The 19,667-nt window shown below is 47.1% G+C and overlaps 1 protein-coding gene across 3 annotated transcripts in view; it reads left to right on the forward strand.

The window, feature by feature from the left end:
• The window catches only part of PRKN (parkin RBR E3 ubiquitin protein ligase), a 1,234,090-nt gene that overhangs the window by 1,191,779 nt on the left and 22,644 nt on the right, over positions 1 to 19,667 (forward strand). For all 3 annotated transcript variants that reach the window (XM_079148625.1, XM_079148626.1, XM_079148627.1), the window contains exon 10: positions 12,738 to 12,821. In XM_079148625.1, coding sequence (XP_079004751.1) covers positions 12,738 to 12,821 — 84 coding nt within the window. The remainder of the gene's footprint in view (positions 1 to 12,737; positions 12,822 to 19,667) is intronic.

Consider the following 19,667-nt stretch of genomic DNA (forward strand, 5'->3'; position numbering starts at 1 on the left):
CTCAGGTCGGTCACACAACGGCTGAGTAAGCTCTCTGAGTGGGAGAGTGCCCAGAAGGACCGTCCACACACAGCACCCAGGACTCTGGAAGGCCTGTGGGAGGAGAGGCAGTTGGGAGGGTGAATGGCGGCTCCTGGGAGGCTGGGAGTGATCCCCCCGGGGCGCCTGGCACCGGGCGTGTACACCGTGACTTTGAGTCTAAGGAATGAGCCAGAGCACTTGGCAGACAGGATGATCCCAGGGCTCATGTGAACGTGCAGACCCTGACCTGGCACTTCTGGGCGGGGGCCACTCCACTTTTCTCACAGGCTCCCAGGTGGTGCCCAGGCTGCTGGTCTGGGGCCACATTCCCAGCATCAGGGGACTCCTAGATTAGTGCTGGTGCGTGCGTTGGGGCAGCCCTCGCTTCAAGTTTCAGGCAGCCCCGTTGACAGTGGCTGCTCCTGGCTTCCGCTGATCTGGAAGGTCTTGAGCTGGGGAGCAGGGATGGAGAAGGCCTTGCTCAGACAACCTCCTCTTCAGCAGTTCTGCCAGGATCTTGCCTCAAGACCTGGTCCTCCTCCTTGTTTAACCGCCATAGAGCCTCAAGAGCATTTGGCTCTCCAAGGTCTTGACTGTCTCTGGGGCTTTACGCCACTCCTAAGCCCCTTTCTAGCATCTTCGTTCTCTTTCTTCATCATCTTTTTCTCTTTTCAAACAACTCTGAGCCCTGTCACGGAGACTTCTCCTCCCCATCACGCCCAGACTGGAATCTGGCTAACCCCTGGACCCACCCAGTGGGCTCCGAGTTCACTAAGGAAGTCCCCTGGCCAGATGGCTTCCTTCTCAGGTCCCCCTCCCTTGTCACCCAAGGAGTTCATCGCTGTGCTGCACACCCATCTGCAGCCTCAGAAGTTTGTGGATTCCCACCATGTGACAGTGACTCTGTGAGGCCTGGCACCTCCCCAGAGATCACACGGCATTAGAGCTGACTTGAATTCGAAGTGACGAAAGTTACCCTCCGGCTCCTCTGTCCTCATTGTGAGACCCTGACTCGGGCACCTGCATACTGCAGACAGGCAGGAGGAGACAGGCAGAAGCTCGGTGGAGGGAACTATTCTAATAGAGAAGGTATAAGAAAGAGGTCATGCTTGAAGGGGAACACCTCGACTGCCATGGTCAGGGCTATAGGGGGGCCAGAACAGATACGGCCCCCAAGAAGCCTATGATACTGCTCAATAAACATTTACCATATATTTTTGATTGACTTTTTGATCATTGATGAGTTAAAAAAAAAAAAAAAGAAAGAAAACCTCCAAAGACAAAAGCCTATAAAACATGCTGGCAAGGTAACCCCGGTGTGGTTGGGCTGGCCAGCCCCGAGGTGCCCAGGGCCAGGCTCAGGTGTTCAGGGGCAGCATTTGGTCCCCCCTGCAGTGCGGGAGAGCATAAGGATGCCCACAGGCACATGGGACAAATTGGGCTCAAATTGCCATATGGCTTGGATTTCACACTTTCCAGGGCACAGTGTAATCATTTCTACAGAGTATAGTGCCTTGCTACAGATTGTAAATGATAAGGTCACACGGATTAGAGACCAGTTAAAAATTATAGAAGACATATGCTATGCATTCTAGTAATGAATGGCCATATTCAAACATGTTCACTAATTAATGGCAATATTTGAATGGGTTCACTAATGAATGGCAATATTTGAATGTAGTGTTGAATTTGATACCCTGTGACCAGGACTCCATTTCTAGAAGGAGCCAAATGCTCCATAAGGTCTGGGAAATGCTGATTTGAAAGCAAAATTGGGCAGGCCTTCCAAGATGTTACAGGAATTCTCAGAGACTGAAATGCACCCACCAACAAGTCTGTAGATGAATGTGAACAGTGCGAATATCATCACCAAATCCTCCGAGGGTCCCAGTTGCTACCAAATCCTTCTGTAGCCTTTGGAAACGAGGGAAGCCATGAATCCAAAGGGGTAACTGGGAGTTTGGAAGACAGAGATCATCACCACAGAAATTGTTCTTTAAAGTGACAAAAAAGAAGAAAGGAAGGGGGGAGTTAGGAACAGAGTCACTGCCACAGAAGTGCCTGGTCCAGCTTCTGTGTCCGCTGGTGGGCTGCCGTTAACCCACCTGGTAACCCATGCTGAGGGTGGTTCTGCCAAGTTAAGGCCCAGGACACAGCAGAGGAGATGGAACCTGGTGACCCCCCATCTGCTACCTACCTGGACCTCCAGTGTGTTGGCTTCCTGTGTTGAAATCCACCAAAAGTCTTTTTCCAGCACACAGGCCAAACTCAGGTCAGGATGATCATGCAGAAAACTGGCCCTATACAGCAGAAGCTGGGAAGGGATCGAGTGGGAAGGGACCGAGTGGCCATCTTGACCCTGGTTCAGCCACATGGATTAGACTAGAAGTGTCCAGAGTTATTTCCTTGGCTGGGAGTATGACTCTGTGGTTACACAACACATATTAAAAGATGATCTTAGCAGGTCGGGGATGTGGATCAGTGGTAAGCACTTGCCTAGCGAGTGTGAGGCCCCGCATTCAAACCCAAGCACACCAAAAAAAGAACGTCTTAGCTTTTATTTGAGATTCTTTCAATGTGGCTTGACAAACGCAGTGATTAGTAACACACGTGCTAGGGAGGGGAAAGGAAGCAGAACGTCACATATCTGCTGTGGAGTTCCCAAAAGCAGTCCCAATGTGACGTGCATGCACCCTTTGCCCCAGCCACGTTGCTTCTGAAAATGTTCCCACGGATTTCCTTTCACGGGTGCAAAATGGAGAAGGATGATCCTGCAGCTTTGCTTGTAATGGCAAAATTTTGAGAAGACCCAAGTGCTCATCTTAGGTAGCTGGGGAAATGAATCAAAGCACATCTATCACCAGAATGTGCTGCTGTTGAGGAAGAACGGTGTCATGTGCTGCACAGGGGGACTGACACCAGGTCTGTGAGATGCAGTAAGTGAAAATCCAAGGATCTGAACACAGTGCAGCATACAGTATTTTACATACCACTTTTGTTTAAAAATAGCATACATATGTATATATGTGCGTGCTCGAATATGTAAGATATCTCTGAAACAATGCACACGCGGATAGGTGACAGCGTTTGTCTCTGGGAAGCCTTGCGGCTGCCCAAGGAGAGAGACTTATTTTCCACACACACCTTTTGAATTTGTGTTTATGCACATGTGTTATCCATTCAAAAAAGACATAATCTGTTTTTTAAAACACATGACCATGCAAATTATATTTCAATAAAGTTGTTAAAGAGAATAAAAAAATAAAGGTCCAACAAACATCTTTAAGTTTTAAAAAATGACTATTTTGTAGGAGGAAGTAAATTGCAATATCTTTGTCCATAACCACAGCTTGAACAGCACGGGACCCAGCAGCGCCATCCCCGGAGCAGGCCGGCCCTCCGCTCTGTCCACAGCATTTGCGAAGCGGGTCCTCAGCTGCCAAAAGAAGCTGAGGGGAACCCGTGTCTTCACTGTGAGCCGCCGGTTCTGAGACAGATGCTTGTAACATTTCCACTCTATCATTCAGCAAGTGCGTAAGTTAAAACTGACTGAAACACCAGGGGGATGCACAGCCCTACCTGATGAGACAGATGATATGTAGGCAAAGGGGATTTTCAGAGTTCCTTTAAGAGCCCCCTTTAGGGCTGGGACTATAGCTCGATGGTAGAGCACTTGCTTCGCACGTGTGAGGCACTGGGTTCCATCCTCAGCACCACGTAAAAAATTAAATAAAGATATTATATCCATCTACAACTAAAAAAAAAAATTTTCAAAAAAAGCCACTTTTAATGGAAATTAAACCAAGGGAAGTAAGGGCCATTTCAAGGTAGCAGACCTAAAACAAATGCAATTTTGGGGACCCAAGATGATAGATGTCACCATATTTTATGGGAAACTAGGTGGCCTTGTTTAAACATCCTTGGAGCATTAGTATAGAATTTGAGAAATACAGAGGAATTTGGGCACCCAGCTATATCCAGCCTCCTTAAATTATTTATTTAGCCATTTGGAGTTGCACATAAAAGATCGCCTTGGTCTGTTTGCATTAGAGCTTGGCACAGTTTAAGATTGCCTTCCACCACGGGATTCTGAGACTCTAAGATGTTGTGTACTTGAAAGGAAATAATTTCACTTTCTTCTTTCCAAAATCATGTTTTAGCGCATTGTTATCTAACACCATCTCCGTTCTGTGACATTGTCTTGTCAGTACGAGTTTTGCATACATCAGTGGCTGGCCACCCCACCGGGAGCCCTACCCTTTTGATTCCCTATTTTTAACACATAGAGACTGAACTTGCATATCTCTGCCGCCACCTTCAGGAAAGTCAGGTACTGAAAAGAATCCTAAGTCTTTGTCCCCAAAGAAGTACAAATGTGTGCTTCGTGCTTTTGATGTTTCCCCTGACTATAGTAAGGGGTCCTAAGATGGTATTTGATTCTCCTCTTCTTTTAACGCAGAACTTCAAGAGCTGTGGAAGAAAAATAAACGACACATAATAGAAAGCTTTCATAACAGATGCAGTCATGACAGAAAACAGGCACAAAGAAATTTGGGCTTTCATATAGAGATCATTCAACTTTAAGGATCAAAATCTTATTTTAAAGGGTCATTACTTGTAGGTACCAACCCGCTCTCGACTTTATTGATCAGCAGTCTCTTGAACGTCCTGATGGTAGTAGAAACTGTTCCTCTGGTTCTTTCTCATGCTTCCAAAGAGGAAATATACATACATCGCTTTTCTAATGTGCCTGACATGGGCATACGAGAAATCAGACTCAAACATCAGTCCAAAGGACTGCTCCCCTGACGTGGTATGGAAGGAGTAACACAGTGACCACTTCTGACAGCTCCTTGGTAGTGGGGATTGTCTAAGGGGATGGACGGTGACAGACCCCTGTGTTCATCCATGTGAGCAGAGGGAGGCAGCCAGCATCCCCTTCCATAAGCAGCCTCACCCTGTGGGGAGTTGACAGCGTGGCACTGCCAAGGACCTTAGCTCCACCTGTGTCTTCCTTATAATGTGTCATCAGGTGTCTTTGCACTATGGGAGCATCCCGATGCCTGCTGACACAAACCTGGACGCACAGCCCATTACATGCCAGATGATGTGGCAGCATCTGTCGCCCCTGGACTGCAGACCCATGTGGCATGCTCCTGTATCACATGTGACAGGCACACCATGGCAAGCACTTAGGGATCTAAACGTAGGAAGGATACAGTGTAACTGTAGTATGAAGGATTAAAAGTGGCACCGCTGCAGAGGGCACAACATAATGGAGCCAGCAGGACTGGAGGCTGCTGTGGTCCTCTCCAGTGGGCATGAGGAGGGAGGCCAGGACGTTCCGTGCTCTGCCGTAGACAAGCAACTGCACACGGGCGCTGCATTACCTTCATTTTTAAAAACGTTCTCTTCTTCACCGATAAATGAGCTTATTGTGACTTCGACTTCACACAACTTTTTAATTTTTAACTTTCAACTCTTTTGCAACACTTGGTTTAAAACAAACACATTGTACAGCTATACAAAAAATTTATTTCCCTATATCCTTATTCTATAAGCTTTTTCTATTTTTACACTTTTTAAAATTTTTAAACTTTGTTAAAAACTAAGACACAAACACACTCGTTAACCAGGCCGACAGGGAGCAGGATCACCAGACCCCTTTCATGTCTTGTCCCTCTGTCTTGGGGGCAGTTACATGATGGAGCTGCCGTCTTCTGTGATAACAAGGCCTCTTGGAGTCCTCCTGAGGACCTGTCCAAGGCTCTTCCGGAAGAGGTGTCTTTTCAGCAATATGCCCAGGTGGTCGCTGGCTCTGCTCCTTCATTTCATCCTAGGCTTGCCCGTGAGCGCCAAACACCCCGTGAACCCTCCTCTCTGCTCATGGAAGCCCATCAGTGCTGGGCGCTCTTGCCCAGGTCTGCGAGAACTCCCCAGGAGCCTACGGGTAGGTGTTCTCGGGGTTCTCTCTGTCCTTTTCCCTCAGCTCCCTCTCGTCTGGCCTCTCCTCGGGCTGTGCCCTCACTGTTTGGGAATTGCTTCGACATCTGCAGCCTCAGGGGCCATCGTGTGTGGAGGGCCCGTCCCTGGCTAACATGGAATCTGTGGTGCGTGACTGTCCTCACCACGTGTGGGTCGCAAGGCAAAAATAAGACTTCAGTGCTACGAATGGTCCAGCTACTACTTAGTTAAAGAAAAATGGCTCATGGAATTTAGCCTTTATTCAATTGTTTGTGCGTTCTTAATATTCACCTTGGGCACCTAGGATGTGCCGATTACCAGAGTCGAACGAGCGCTTGGGCACCCTCTCCCACCTTGAAAACCTTCTGGAGGATGATGCGTTGGGTTCCGTGTCCGCCATCATTGGATGGCATTGGTTGGCAGCCTTGAATTACCAAGTTCACTAGGTCTTTGTCAAATAAAAGTAAACAATCACACTACTGGAAGTGATGACCTTTTTCCTGACATTGAGTTATGAGGGGAATTTGTCATCTGGCTGCTTGGAATTTAAAAAAGTGGGGGGGTTGAGCTACTCTTTGGTAAATAACAGAAGGTTTAAATAATTGTTTTTTTGTATCAGTCCTTTTGTGAAAGATAGGGAATAAACTGACCTATTTTAATTTTTTCTATAGAAGCTTTGTCAGCCAGGGCGCTACCAGAGAAGCAGAACCAGTTGGATGGTTTTTTACATACACACATGTGTGTACATGGTTTATACCTAAATATATGTATATAAATACACATGCATACATACATACATGTGGGTGTATACCTACACACACACACACACACACACACGTATATGTGATATGGTATACAGACCCAGATGGTATACTATCGTGTGTGTGTGCACACACGCACATGCATATATAACTGTGTGACTATCAACCTACACAGACACAGACATAGACACATAAAGAGATCGACAGCAAGGAAATGGTTCACATGGCTTTGGGGGCTAGGTAGGCAGGTCCTACAGAACAGAGCAGGCCTCAGGAAGGGCAGGCTGGAACTCTTGGGCACTGCCTCATGCCACCGTCCACAGGTAGAATCCTCCTCTGTCTGCTTCTTTGTCCTTCCGATGGATTGAATCGGACCCACCCAGGACAATGTCCCTACTTAAAGCCACCTGACTGCAGATCTCACATCTACACGACACCTCCCAGCAGTACCTGGATCAGCACTCGACTGGCAAGCTGGAGACTGGCCCGGCCAAGCTCACAGTGACATCCCAGGAGCTCGCCAGTCCATGCATATGATTGCTCGCTAAGAAAATCTAATAAAAAAATGTGTGTGTATTACCTTTATCACCTTTAAAAGACATTTTAAAATTCTTTTAAGAAAACCTGTGAACAGGAGTGGCATTTGTCGGCCTTTCTCAAGAGAAGCCGGTCCAGGAGAGGCAGACCCCAGGAGGGGAGGGCAGTCCCTAGCACGCAGTTCACGTCCACTCCTGAGGTTTGGAGAGGCATCTCAGGTCTTAAGGGAGCTCCAGCAAGGGGAAGGCCATGGTTAAGCGATGGCAAACCCCACGTGAGTTGCACATTGTTGGTCCCAAAAAGCCCCACATGTGTGTATTTACTACCAGGTGCAGAAACAGAGGGAAAGGGGAAAAGGTGAGGGGGTTGGGGATCAGAAAACAGAAGGGAGACAGTAGAGTAGCAGGAGGGGGCGGGGGACAGAGGAGGGAAGGCAACAGGGAAGTTCTGGGAAATGAAAGTGACCAAATTATATTGTTAAATTGTGTGCATTGCAAATATGGAACAAAGATTCCACTGCCATATGTAACTGTAATGCGCCAATTTAAAAAGTTCAAAAACAAACCAAGATCCACGTGCCCCATGAAGCTTTGTTCATGCTAGTCCGTCTCCTCCCCAAACGTCCTCTCAAGGAGTCTTTGTATCCACCAAAGCCAGTCCCCCAAATTCCTTGTGTTCACCCCACTCTTAGCAGCTCAGTACAATTTTCGTGGTACCTCTGAGGTCAAAAGACGGAGACCTCACAGTGCTGGGCTCCCCCATACTCTTACTGATGCGTTACAGTTGTTCACAGCGGTAGGATTGGTCGTTACTACCCCTACAGGCACACAGCCCAACGGCATGATTGGGCCACGAGCCGCCCCAGCACTTCCCGGCTGCCTGTCCTCCTCTCTACCTCTGGCCCCCTTCCCCTGCTGACCCCCTTCCATTTTCATGAGCTTCCCTCCCCACCTTTCCTTTCTGTTTCCTCTCAACTTCCACAGGTGAGAGAGAACATACGACCCCAGACTTTCTGACTTTGGCCGATGTCTCTTAACATAATAGTCTCAAGTTTCATGCATTTTCCTACAAATGACATAATTTCATTCTTCTTTATAGCTGAATAAAACCCCATTGCGTGTGTATATACCACATTTTTTTATCCATTCATCATGAAATTATACTACTACAAACGTGTATCGCTGTAGTTTAACGACTTCCATTCTTTAGAATAAATACAGAGGGGTGGTACGGCTGGTGTCCTCATACGGATTCCCACAGTCTCATATTAATTTGCAATTCCACCATCAGTGTAAGGGTGTTCCTTTTTCTCTGCATCCTCTCCAGCATTTATTATTTGTGTCCTTGATGGCTGCCATATTGACTGAAGTGAGATGAAGACTGAGTATAGTTTTGATTTGCATTTCCCTAATTGCTAATGCTGTTAAATATTTTTTTCATATGTTTTCTGGCCTTTTGTATTTCTTCTTTTTAGAAAGTGGTTGTTTAGTTCATTTGGGTCATTTGTTTTTGTGGTGTTAAATTTTTTGAGTTCTTTGTATATTCTTGATATTAATCTTCTGTCAAGAGTAGCTAACAAAGCCTCAAAGATTTTCTCCCATTCTCTAGATTCTCTCTTCACATTCTTAATTGCTTCCTTTGCTATGCGGAGCTTTTTAATTTGATGCCATCCTATTTGTTAACTCTTGGCATTATTTCCTGAGCATTAGAAGCCCTGTTGAGGAAGTTGTTGTCTGTGACCCTACCCTATGCTTTCCTCTAGGAGTTGAATAGTTTCTGGTCTCATCCTAGGTTTTGATCCATTTTGAGTTGACTCTTTTGTAGGGTAAGAGCACCATTTGTTTTAAAAAAAAAATCTTTCTTTTCTCCAGTATATGTATTTTTTACAACTTTGTCAAGGACTACATGGCTGCCTGTTTGTCTCACCTAACAGATCCTGTGTTTAAAGATTTAGGTCCAAATAACACAATAAGAAAATAACAATCTGAAAAGATAGTTCACATCAATTCAAAAAATATATAAATCTACATTTTATTTTATTCTTAAATAACCACATCCCTGATCCAAATAGATGTTTGCATGGTACTTAGGTTTTGTTATAATATTAGAAACCAGCTTTGTAATGATACATTGTCACTTAAGGAAAAGAAACATCTCCACTCTAACTTGGGATGACCAGGAGTAATTCATAGTGTCCATTGGATATTGAATATCACTGTGCTTTCCTCAAATTTTAAAAACATTCCTGTGTACCCCTGTGAGTTCCTTGTGGCACCCCAGGCTGCCTTGGTGCATAGTTTGAGAGCTGAAGCCCTAAGCATGAATACTTCACCTTGTTGAGTCTTGAGTCCTGAATAATGTGATTAAAAACCCCAAACACATTCAAGATCAAATCAGACCTTCTAGGTATGTCTCCACCCCAGACCTTCTAGGTATGACTCCACCCGGTATGAGACAGATTCAAGATGCGTACCTGGGAAGAACCCACCCCACCACATACTAGATGTAAGTCTTGCTATCAGAGTAAAAGCCAATAAATGGATGCGCTCACATCAAATCTTCACCAGCACACTCCTGCAGCTTCTGCTTCCTTGCCACTCTGAAGTGGCAAGATTCTAATTTCTGTATGCTTTTGTTTTCTGCTAATTCTTTATGGGATTTTTTTTGCAGTACCAGTGAGAAGGAATTTACTGTCTCTGTGTCAGAAAAGGCCTATTTATTCTGACAAACTGATCAACCTCCAGGGTGTTCCTCCACCATGAAACTGATTTTATATCTCATCCCCTGGCTAATAGGATGTGAAGCGCTTTTCCTGTCACACCTGCTGGGGCTCGCGTCCCTCCACGCAGGAGTGAGATGGCGTCACGGGTTCCCAAGGACTGAACGACAGTTTTCAACAGCATGCGGGGCTAGGCCAAGGCAAAGCCAAGAGGAGCAGGGCCATCATAAGAGAAGGGAAGCTAGGAGGGACCCCTGGGACCCAGCACTGCGCGCCGTATTCTGAAAAGAAGCGTCAAGACAAACCTGAAGGCGCTTGTGAGCAGCACGCTCACCTGTCCAAACGCAGAGATGGACTAAGAGACAGGCGTAGCAAAAAGAGGCGATCTCACAAGATGGGGTGTCTGGGGGAACGCTCTCCAACGTTCACGATTGGCACTCAGTCCCCTAGAGCACAAGGTCCCTCCCCCAGGTCCTTGTTGGCCAGGCACTAAGGGGTGCACAGTCTTCCTGAATGTCCCTATAGGGTTATTTAAAGAAACGCACCTTTAGCTGTCCCCTCCCTCTGTTCTCTGGTGGCGGGAAGGTCTTTCTGGGACTGAATGCATTTTGGCACATAGGAAGTTTATCTCTGTTGGCCAGGTGACCCCTCCCCCCTGGTCTCCTGTTTGTCAAGGCACTGTGACCCTGTCACACTCAGGTATTAACTGCTGGTTACCATTTGTTCTATTTCCTGTTCAGCTGATTTTCTTATCTCCTCACTAATATTACATTTAAGACTGAATACTGAATTCTGAAAATGAACCTCTGGGCTTTGTTCCTCACTTGCTGGTGACTGGTTTGAAGGCATCCCCGCATATGCCCTCTCCCACCACCCCGAACCTTTAACCGAAGTTAACATCCACAACATTTGAGTCCAGTCTCTACTGAGAGATGGACGAGCACGCTGTTTGAGCGTCCTTAACCTGAATCCCAAAACCTAAACTAAAACTTCTGGAGCACTGACATCATGCTGCAAGTGGAAAGCTCCACACACGACTGGCCACCGTCCCAACACAGGCTCATTGAATGCATTGTATACAGTCACCCTCAGGCTGTGTGTGTGTGTGTGTGTGTGTGTGTGTGTGTGTGTGTGTGTATGCATGGTATATACAAAACAAATTAGTTTCATGTTTTGTCTTGGGTCCCATCTCCAAGGTATCTCAGTGTGCACATGGAAATAGTTAAAGATTCAAAAAAACCCAAACTCTGAAACACAGAAATCTGGCCCCCAGCAGTGGGGTAAGGGACACTCAATACCTGAGGCTGGACGGTGGCATCTCTCTGTAGAGAGACCATTGCATTCTAAAAAGCCTTCCTTTTCTGTTTCTTATATCCTGAGATTCAAAAGATTTTCAGATTGGGTTTTTAAAACAAGAAACTGGACTTAGAGAGAGGGGTGTTCCCGCAGGAGACAGGGTGAAGGGCAAGTGGCCGGTGGGCTGCTCTTGCTGTGCACAGTGCTGTCTTCTGGAGTACAGCTGCTATCGTCCACTTCCTGTTGGTTTTGTTTGAGTTTTTCTGTTCATATTCGTCTTATCCTAAGCAGAATTTAAGGCCTGGCTGATGTTGTGGATAGCCAGCCCGAGGCGCCCAAGGCTCTGGAGTTCTTCTGAGTGTTCTAGACATTGGGCAGCTTTCCCAGGGTGTCTTGGGGTCAGGAGGGACAAAACCTCCCGGCTGTCATCTGCAGACCCCCCCCCCCCCGCCTCAGCAGCAACCTTGGACAATGTGGCAGACTGTCTGGGGACCAGACACACAGCCTTCACGAACCCAGCAGGTACCCACTTTTCCCGTGTCCTCCTTTGTAAGATGGAGGGCCAGGGCAGGGGCTCCTGGGTGTCCGCTCGTGCGGCGGGCTGCAGACAGAGCCCAGGGCGGCCGACACAGCCCCGTGAGCCACTGGTGGGGGAGCGGGCTTGAGCTTGCTGAGCTGTCAGAACCAAGCCCACACACTGGGGGCTGAGACAACAGAAATTTGTTTTCTCCTCACCCTGGAGGGGGAGTTGGAGACCAAGGTACCAAGGATGAGTTTCTTCCGAGGCCTCTCTCCTGGTGCACAGAGGGCTGCCTTCTTGTGTCCTCACGTGGTCATCCCCCAGTGGATGGCCTCACTGTGTTCAGACCTCCTCTTCCTGCAAGGAGACCAGTCAGGCTGGATCAGGGCCCTGTCCTAGTGACCTCGTTTCACTTTAATGACCACTTTGAAGGCCCAGTCTCCACATGCAGTCACCTTCGGAGGTACCGGGTTTAAGACTTAAACATATGAATGGGGGTTTGGCCTTTAACAGCCCATTTCATTACAGGCTTTCAATACAAAGTAAGTCCATTGACAGAGATACAGAAATCTTCTCTATACATAAATAAACGTGGAGTATAAAACCCTGGGATGAGTTTGCTTTCCTTGTTTTCTAACGCCAAGAAGACTTTGCTACAAAGTCTTATTTGCATTGCCATCTCCTCCCCTGGGCGGAAGAAAGGAAACGGGACTCATCCATCTTCCTAAGGCTGCTAAGGTGCTCGGAACACTCTTTAGAGAGTGGACAAGCTCACCAGAATATAACTCGATTTCGTTTTGCAAAAAGTAATTTGGCACAGAAATCATCACAAAAGTCAGAGGAGCGGACGTGATGAGTTTGGAAAGGGGAGAAGGGTCGTGGCCGCGCAGCGCTCCTGACGCACCGTGTTCTTTTGCAGTTTGTCTTTTGCCGGGACTGTAGAGAACAGCACCATGAGGGTGAATGCAGCGCCCTGTTTGAAGCCTCGGGAGCCGCTGAACAGGTAAGAAGGCCACTGTCCCTCACTGGGGCTCGGGCGACAGGGGGAGAGGGAAGGAGCCACTTCCTGGAGGTTCTCAGAGTTCCTCTCTGAGACCCGGGAGCAGACAGACAGTCAACAACCCTGGGAACGGGGCTCTGGCCTCTCGCATGAGAGACGAGCCTTCTCAGGGGACAGTACAGACTTCCAATGGCATTTGGGGTGACTGCACTTCCATGATACTTTCTCCCTAAAGGAATTCAGGATAGAGGCTGGATTCAAGTGCATGATCAGAGCATTTAGAGGGGAGATAAAACAATTTAACAGTCTCTATATCAGAGAAGTCAATGCTGGCCTTACTTTTATTTTTTAAATGCCTTGTTTCAATCCCCCCACCCGGTACCACAGATTGAACCCAGGTTGCTTAATCACTGATCCACATCTCCAGCCCTTTTTTATAGTTTGTTTAGAGACAAGGTCTCCCTAAGTTGCTTGGGGTTTCACTAAGTTGCCGACACTGACCTTGAACTCAGGATCCTCCTGCCTCAGCCTCCTGAGCCACTGGGATTACAGGTGTGCGCCACCACACCTGACTCATTTCGGATTTTTGGTGAAAACTGTGAATGACAGGTTCAGATGGGCCTCCCCTTGTGCTCGGGACTGAACCTGATCAACATCCTAAGTGGATAAGAGTGTGAACTCAGAAGTGCCCTGAACGCCCCCCACCTACCGAGCGTCACTCTGCATGCTGTCTTTTGGCTGTCCCACTGTGACCCTGGGACTGACTGGGAGCTGTGGCTCACTGTGCTGTCCAGCATCACCAGAGAAGGTGGCACCGCATATCGCCAGCTAGGGAAAGATCGAAATTCACAAGGTCAAGCATGGTTTCTACTGTGTGTGAACTGCTTTCACACCACCGTCAGTAGAAAAATCAAAACCATCCTAAGTGGGGGCCTGTCTGTACAGGGATAATCGAATGTGGAAGGAAGGCATCTGTAGCAATATCATGAACTAGGCTAAAGTGCATCCCAGTCCTGATTAAGCAAATATCGTGTTTCCTGAGCCTTACTTTCCAATGTGCTAGGCCAGGCTCGGGGAAATGCAAATGCGTCTTCTTATATTTATTAATTATGATCAACCAAATCTTAGGGGAAAGAAGAAAAAGGCTCAGCACAGTTGATGAATTCGCTCATTATTTTTCTCTTAATATAGATGTTAACAAGGGTCTAAACACTAAATCTATGCAGATAAATCCTCTAGTCATTTCATTGACGGGAACCTAGTAAATAGACACAGAAATTATAGAACATTTTAATTTAATAGTGGAGAATGTTAAAGACCTGAATGATCTGAAACCAGAGCATAAAGAAGTATATCCCTATAGGGTATTCTGTGGATGTGTTTATCCAAAATTAGCATAACTGAATAAATGTAATTAGTGAATTGGGCCTTCTCATCAGCTCCTAAATTGGTGACCATGAGCATATCAGGAATTTAGAAATGAGCTGTCATTTCCATAGCAGAGGGGTAAATGTTCCTTGATTTATTTTAGCTCAAGGAAATTAAGATGCAAACTCTCTAGTACTTACATCAGGAATGACAGAGGCCCTGAGACCCTCTGCGTTGGGGTCACTGCAGCCAGGAAGATAAGCCTGTGGTTCTGGGAAATGGGATTAGTCTAGCAATTCACAGCCATGTGCTCTTTGGACCACAGAGACGAGGGCTTCCAAGAAGTGATAAGTTTGCATCTATTTCTTTGAAAACAGCATAGTGACATGACTCTGACATGTCCAAGCACCTGACTGTCCCTATAATCCCACTCATACTCTATTCATGAAGATCCAGTCAACCTTGGTGTTGAAGTTTGTTTTGTATTTTAATGTTATTAAAACCTTAATGTTCAACTCAGAAATATGGGAATAAAGCGGAAGATGACCCCTGAGCACAGGTGGCCAGTATTAAAGGAGCTGTGTCTACACTGTGTCAATTAGCACACATTGATTCGAGCCTCTGTGTGGGCCAACCGCCCGCTAGACTCTCCTGCGAAATGCAGGTAAGTACATCTCCTTCAGAGGCTTTAAGGGAAGCCATGGGGAAGATGCTTAGGAAAATGAATAATTAACAGCAATATGCCAAACCAAGGCTTAGCAAATATATATGTCTGCATCACACTTCCCAGAAGTCAGGGAAAACAGCTCAGAGCGGTCAAGAGGAAGCAGACGAGGAATGAAGAGCATTCCAGAAGTAGGCCCTGCACGGGCAAGGGTTGCAGGTGGGACCTCTTCAACTAGACTTTCATCCATCCCTGGTCGCCACGTCCATGACAGAATCTGGTGCGAACGTGTTTAACAGGTGCCCGTTGAAGGATGGTAGCATCTATAATGAAAAAGACATTATTCCACTTGACAAATATGTATTGAAACGCCTCTAATATGTTAGGCATTGTTCTAAGTCCTGGAAATGAAGAGCAAGGCAAAGCCCTGCCCTGGCGGCGCTTCCATTTCTCAGCAGGTACCGCAGGGCAGTGCCAGCAACCCACGTGAGAGGACTTCCAAGGAGGTAGAGACAGTCCAGACCAGGCTCTCGACACAACGCAGGGCGAGGTGGCCCTACTCCTAGGCCTCCCCACTGTGAGCCCCTCCTGCTCTGGCTCCATGACAGAGCCAGCCTCCTCTCCTCTACAAACCCACCAGACCAACCCGCTGACCTAAAGCAGAAGGTCTACAATATCAAATGGGCCCACTGTCCCTGAGGACAACGTGGGGTTTGCTGCCATTTCCCCTAAGTCTCTGAGTCAATTAGGGTTCCACAGGGAAGTGAATCCAACTCAGATGGGCACATGGGGAGGTATTAATGGAAGGGTCAACCCCCCACAGTGGGGTAGGATCCCGAGAACCGAGCCAAAGGAGTCTGGCACCAGTGCGAGCCATGACCACACTGGGCCAGAGGACAGCCAGAGGAAATGTCCACTGTGGACCCCACGAGCCGGAGCTGCAGAGGAGGGTCCTCATGACAGGAGCAGTGACCACAGAGGGTCCAGCTTTGCCAGAAATAGGCTCCAAGCAGACGAGAACGTGGAGGGACATCTCGACTTCCCTCATCCACCTTCTGAGCTCTTACTGTCGTCTCCCAGGGGCCAGGTCCAGCGGGAAACCAGCCACAGGGACCTGGGAAACTCATGAGAGTCAGCCTGCAGGTCAAGGCAGAGGGGAAAAGAATACAGAATAACCAGAACATTCTCTGCCGGGGCTCCAGAGTCTCCTTATTTCAACCCTAGTTGCTGAACCCAACAAGCGACGCCACCAAACTTGAAGACCCAGTTCCACTTGGTAGTGGAATGAAGGGTTTGTACTTTATTGGAGCCCCTTCCTTTCTGTCCCCTACATTTCTCTCAAACCGCAGTGATCTCATGGAGGATGGCAAACCTCGAAAGGACCACACCGTAGCCCTCGGCCAGTCAGAGCTCACCACAGCCCCTGGGAAGTGCAGGCTTCAGATGCTCAGGTGAATGAGCTTGGCTGACTCGGCAGCTCCCCCTGGGTCCTCTCCACCCTCCTTTTCCATTCAATTCACTCTCCAGGTTTCCCCCTCAGCCACTTGTGGCTGCTCTCCAGCTCTTCCCTTCAGCGTTGGTTGGCTTCTGTTCTTTGGTATTACCCTCCACCAGGCAAGCCCGTTCCCCCAGGGCCCAATCAGCTTTTCCCATCCCTTGGGCGGCTTGACCCAAAACTTAATGCATTTTTTGATTAATGCAATAATTTTTTTCAAAAAAAAAAGCAAACTCAAAAATTGGTTTTAAATTGGTTTTAAAATATTGAACAAGCTTTAAGTTGAATCTGCTGAGAGTTTGGGAAATCAGTGACAGAAGATCAATCCATCACAAGCTAATGAGAATCCGGCCCTGTGCACCTCCTCTGGCTCTTGCCTGCTTGTTCTCCTCCCTGTTCTGTTCCCTGCAGGGTCCCCCAGAGGCTTTCTAATAACTAACCACTTGCTCTTGCAAACCACATAAATCAATGAGCTCTCCAGTGGTTCCGAGTCCTTGATGTTACTAGTCTTCCTATTTAACAGAAGGGCAAACTGAGACATCCTGATTTTTAATGATGCTATCTAAAGCCACAAAGGAAATCAATTTCAGTGACTACACCAGATCCAGTGGTTTGGGAGCAGTGACTGCTCTCTCTGGATAGCAATCCTCCTGTGTCTAAGAGGAACGTGCCCAACCCCATCTGCTGCAGCTCCTACTCAACCCTCAAGACCCAGACAAGATGTCTCCTTCTCCACGAAGCCATCTACACACCCCGCTGCCTCCACTATGCCTTGAGACAACTGAAGTGTTGTTCCCCTCTTCCCCCAGGAAGGCTGAGCTTTGCTAGGGCAGGATTGGCACCTGCCTGTCAATCTTCCCCCAGGCCTGGCACATGATAGGTACTCACTGAACGCAGACTGGATGAGCGGACTCCCTCCTTCAAACCCAGGAAGCTGAGATAGCACCTCTAAAAAAAAAAATGGGCAATTGCTTCCAAACTGGGTTCTGTTTCAAAAATCATTTGAAAAATAAGATTCCCATAGTAAAACACAGTTTCCTCCATGGGCCTCCGGAAATAGGAGAATAAAGCCACCATCTCCCCTGGGATACAAGTCATCGAGTACACTTGCTGAGGACTTGTTCGCAAAGCACTTCCAAATGTGCCCTCTTGTCTTCAACCTCACCACAAGTTTCTGTGATAAACTATGATTCTAGGCAACGGCTCGGGAGGGAGAGAGGCCTGCAGGGCAGCAAGCGGATGAGTACCAGGTGACTGTTGTGCCTGGGCATGTGGCAGCTGCAGCAGGCGGGACCGGGGACCATTCCAGCCCCATGAAGCAGCAACAGTATGTCCAGTTTTCCTCCTGGTTGCTCTGTAGTGCAAAAGAGCGATGGGATAGAAGACTCACACACTAGGAGAGACCAGACTCTTAATGAATGAAGTAGGCTTGATTCAAATCAGGGACCTCCCAATATTTTGATAGGGATACAAAGATATTGTTCACTCTTCTGCTGTCTTTCCTATTAAAACAGCAATAACAAAAACAAGTCAAAACATTAACCTGTGCATAGTCATACACAGGCCCAAAGAAGAGTCTGAAACCTTGGAGTGTGTGGCCTATCAAAGGGGCAGCTGCTATACAGCTCCTCAGCTCTAGTCACTGTGTGCCAAGCGGAGATGTGGGCCTGTGTTAGTCAGCTTCCCATCACTATAACAAGATACCTGAGATATGTAACTTATAAAACAAAAATGTTGGTTTTTGTCTCACAGTTTTAGAGGTTTCATGCCAACATCAGGTAGACCCATTGCCTTGAACCTCTGGTAGGTGAGCTGGTTGGCAATGGTGCAGAGTCTATACCATGGCAAACCACTCACCTCATGACCAGGAAGCAGAAAAAGAAAAAAGGGAGGGGAGAGACTAGACAACAATCCTGTGAGCCCAAGTGGACTAAGGACTCCCACAGGCCCCCATCCCTGAAAGATTCTGCCACCTCCCAATAGCAACACCAAGGGGACCTTTACTCATGGGCCATTTGAGGGACACAATAGTACCAGGGTCCAATAGTACCAGGCTTCCCAATTTGATTTTTTTTAGTATCTAAAATCTAAGTGTTCATAATATCCAAGACAAATGTGTATTTTTAAATGCTAAGAATTTGTTTAAAAATTCAAACATATTTGTCTGGGTCTTTTTGCTGCTATAAAAGAATACCAGAGACTATGTCACTAAGAAAGAATGGAAATGTATTGGCTCAGAGTCCTGGAGGCCGGGCAGCCTGAACGCAGGGACACACACCTGGCGGGTCTTTTTGCCACCCTGTCACGTGGTGGGAGGCGGAAGGGCCAGAGCGGCCAAACACAGTCCTTTAAAATGGCACCAACCCCACCTGAGGGGGTAGGCCCACAAGGCTTCCATCTCTTCGAGACCCCCCTTTCGTTACTGTCACAATCAGCTGATTCAACATGAGTTGGAGGAGACAATCATTCAATCACAGGGACAGGGAGGGCTGAAATCTGGGTTCACCTCACATGCCTTCCAACCATGTCTCAGCTAACTCTTCATTTCTTCTCAGCAATGGAAATAAGGACAAATAGGGATGTTCCATAAGAATTTATAAAGTATCTGTTATGTGCACACATCACATGAGGTATCTTGAGCATGCAGCAGGATAGATCTGGCCGCCGTCCTCATGAAGTTTGTAATCTAGTGTATAGAAAAAGCAATTTAATCGGAACGGAACCACCATTTGACCCAGCTATCCCACTCCCAAAGGACTTAAAATCAGCACACTACAGTGACACAGCCACATCAATGTTTATAGCAGCTCAATTCACAATAGCTAAACTATGAAACCAACCTAGGTGCCCTTCAACAGATGAATGGATTTTTTTTAATGTGGTATATATACACAGTGCACTATTACTCAGACTTAAAGAAATTATGGCATTTGCTGATAAATGGATGGAGCTGGAGAATGTCATGCTAAGCAAAATAAGCCAATCCCAAAGAACCAAAGACCAAATGTTTTCCTGATATGCAGTTGCTAATTCACAATGGGGGCGGATGCTAGGGAAGAACAGAGGTACTTTGGGTTAGGAGGAGAGTAAGGAGAGGGGGTCGAGGGGAGAAAGGACAGTAGAATGAATCGGACATTATGACCCTACGTACCTATATGATTACACAACTGATGTGATTCTACATACGTCATGTACAACCAGAAGAATAGAAGTTGTGCTCCGTTTGTGTATGATGCATCAAAATGCATTCTACTGTCATGTGTGACTCATTAGAACAAATAAAAAATGCAAAGCGAGAGAAAAAACCAATTATTAAAATACT

This window comes from Sciurus vulgaris (assembly GCF_902686455.1).
Source record: "Sciurus vulgaris genome assembly, chromosome: 7".
NCBI classification, from domain to species: domain Eukaryota; kingdom Metazoa; phylum Chordata; class Mammalia; order Rodentia; family Sciuridae; genus Sciurus; species Sciurus vulgaris.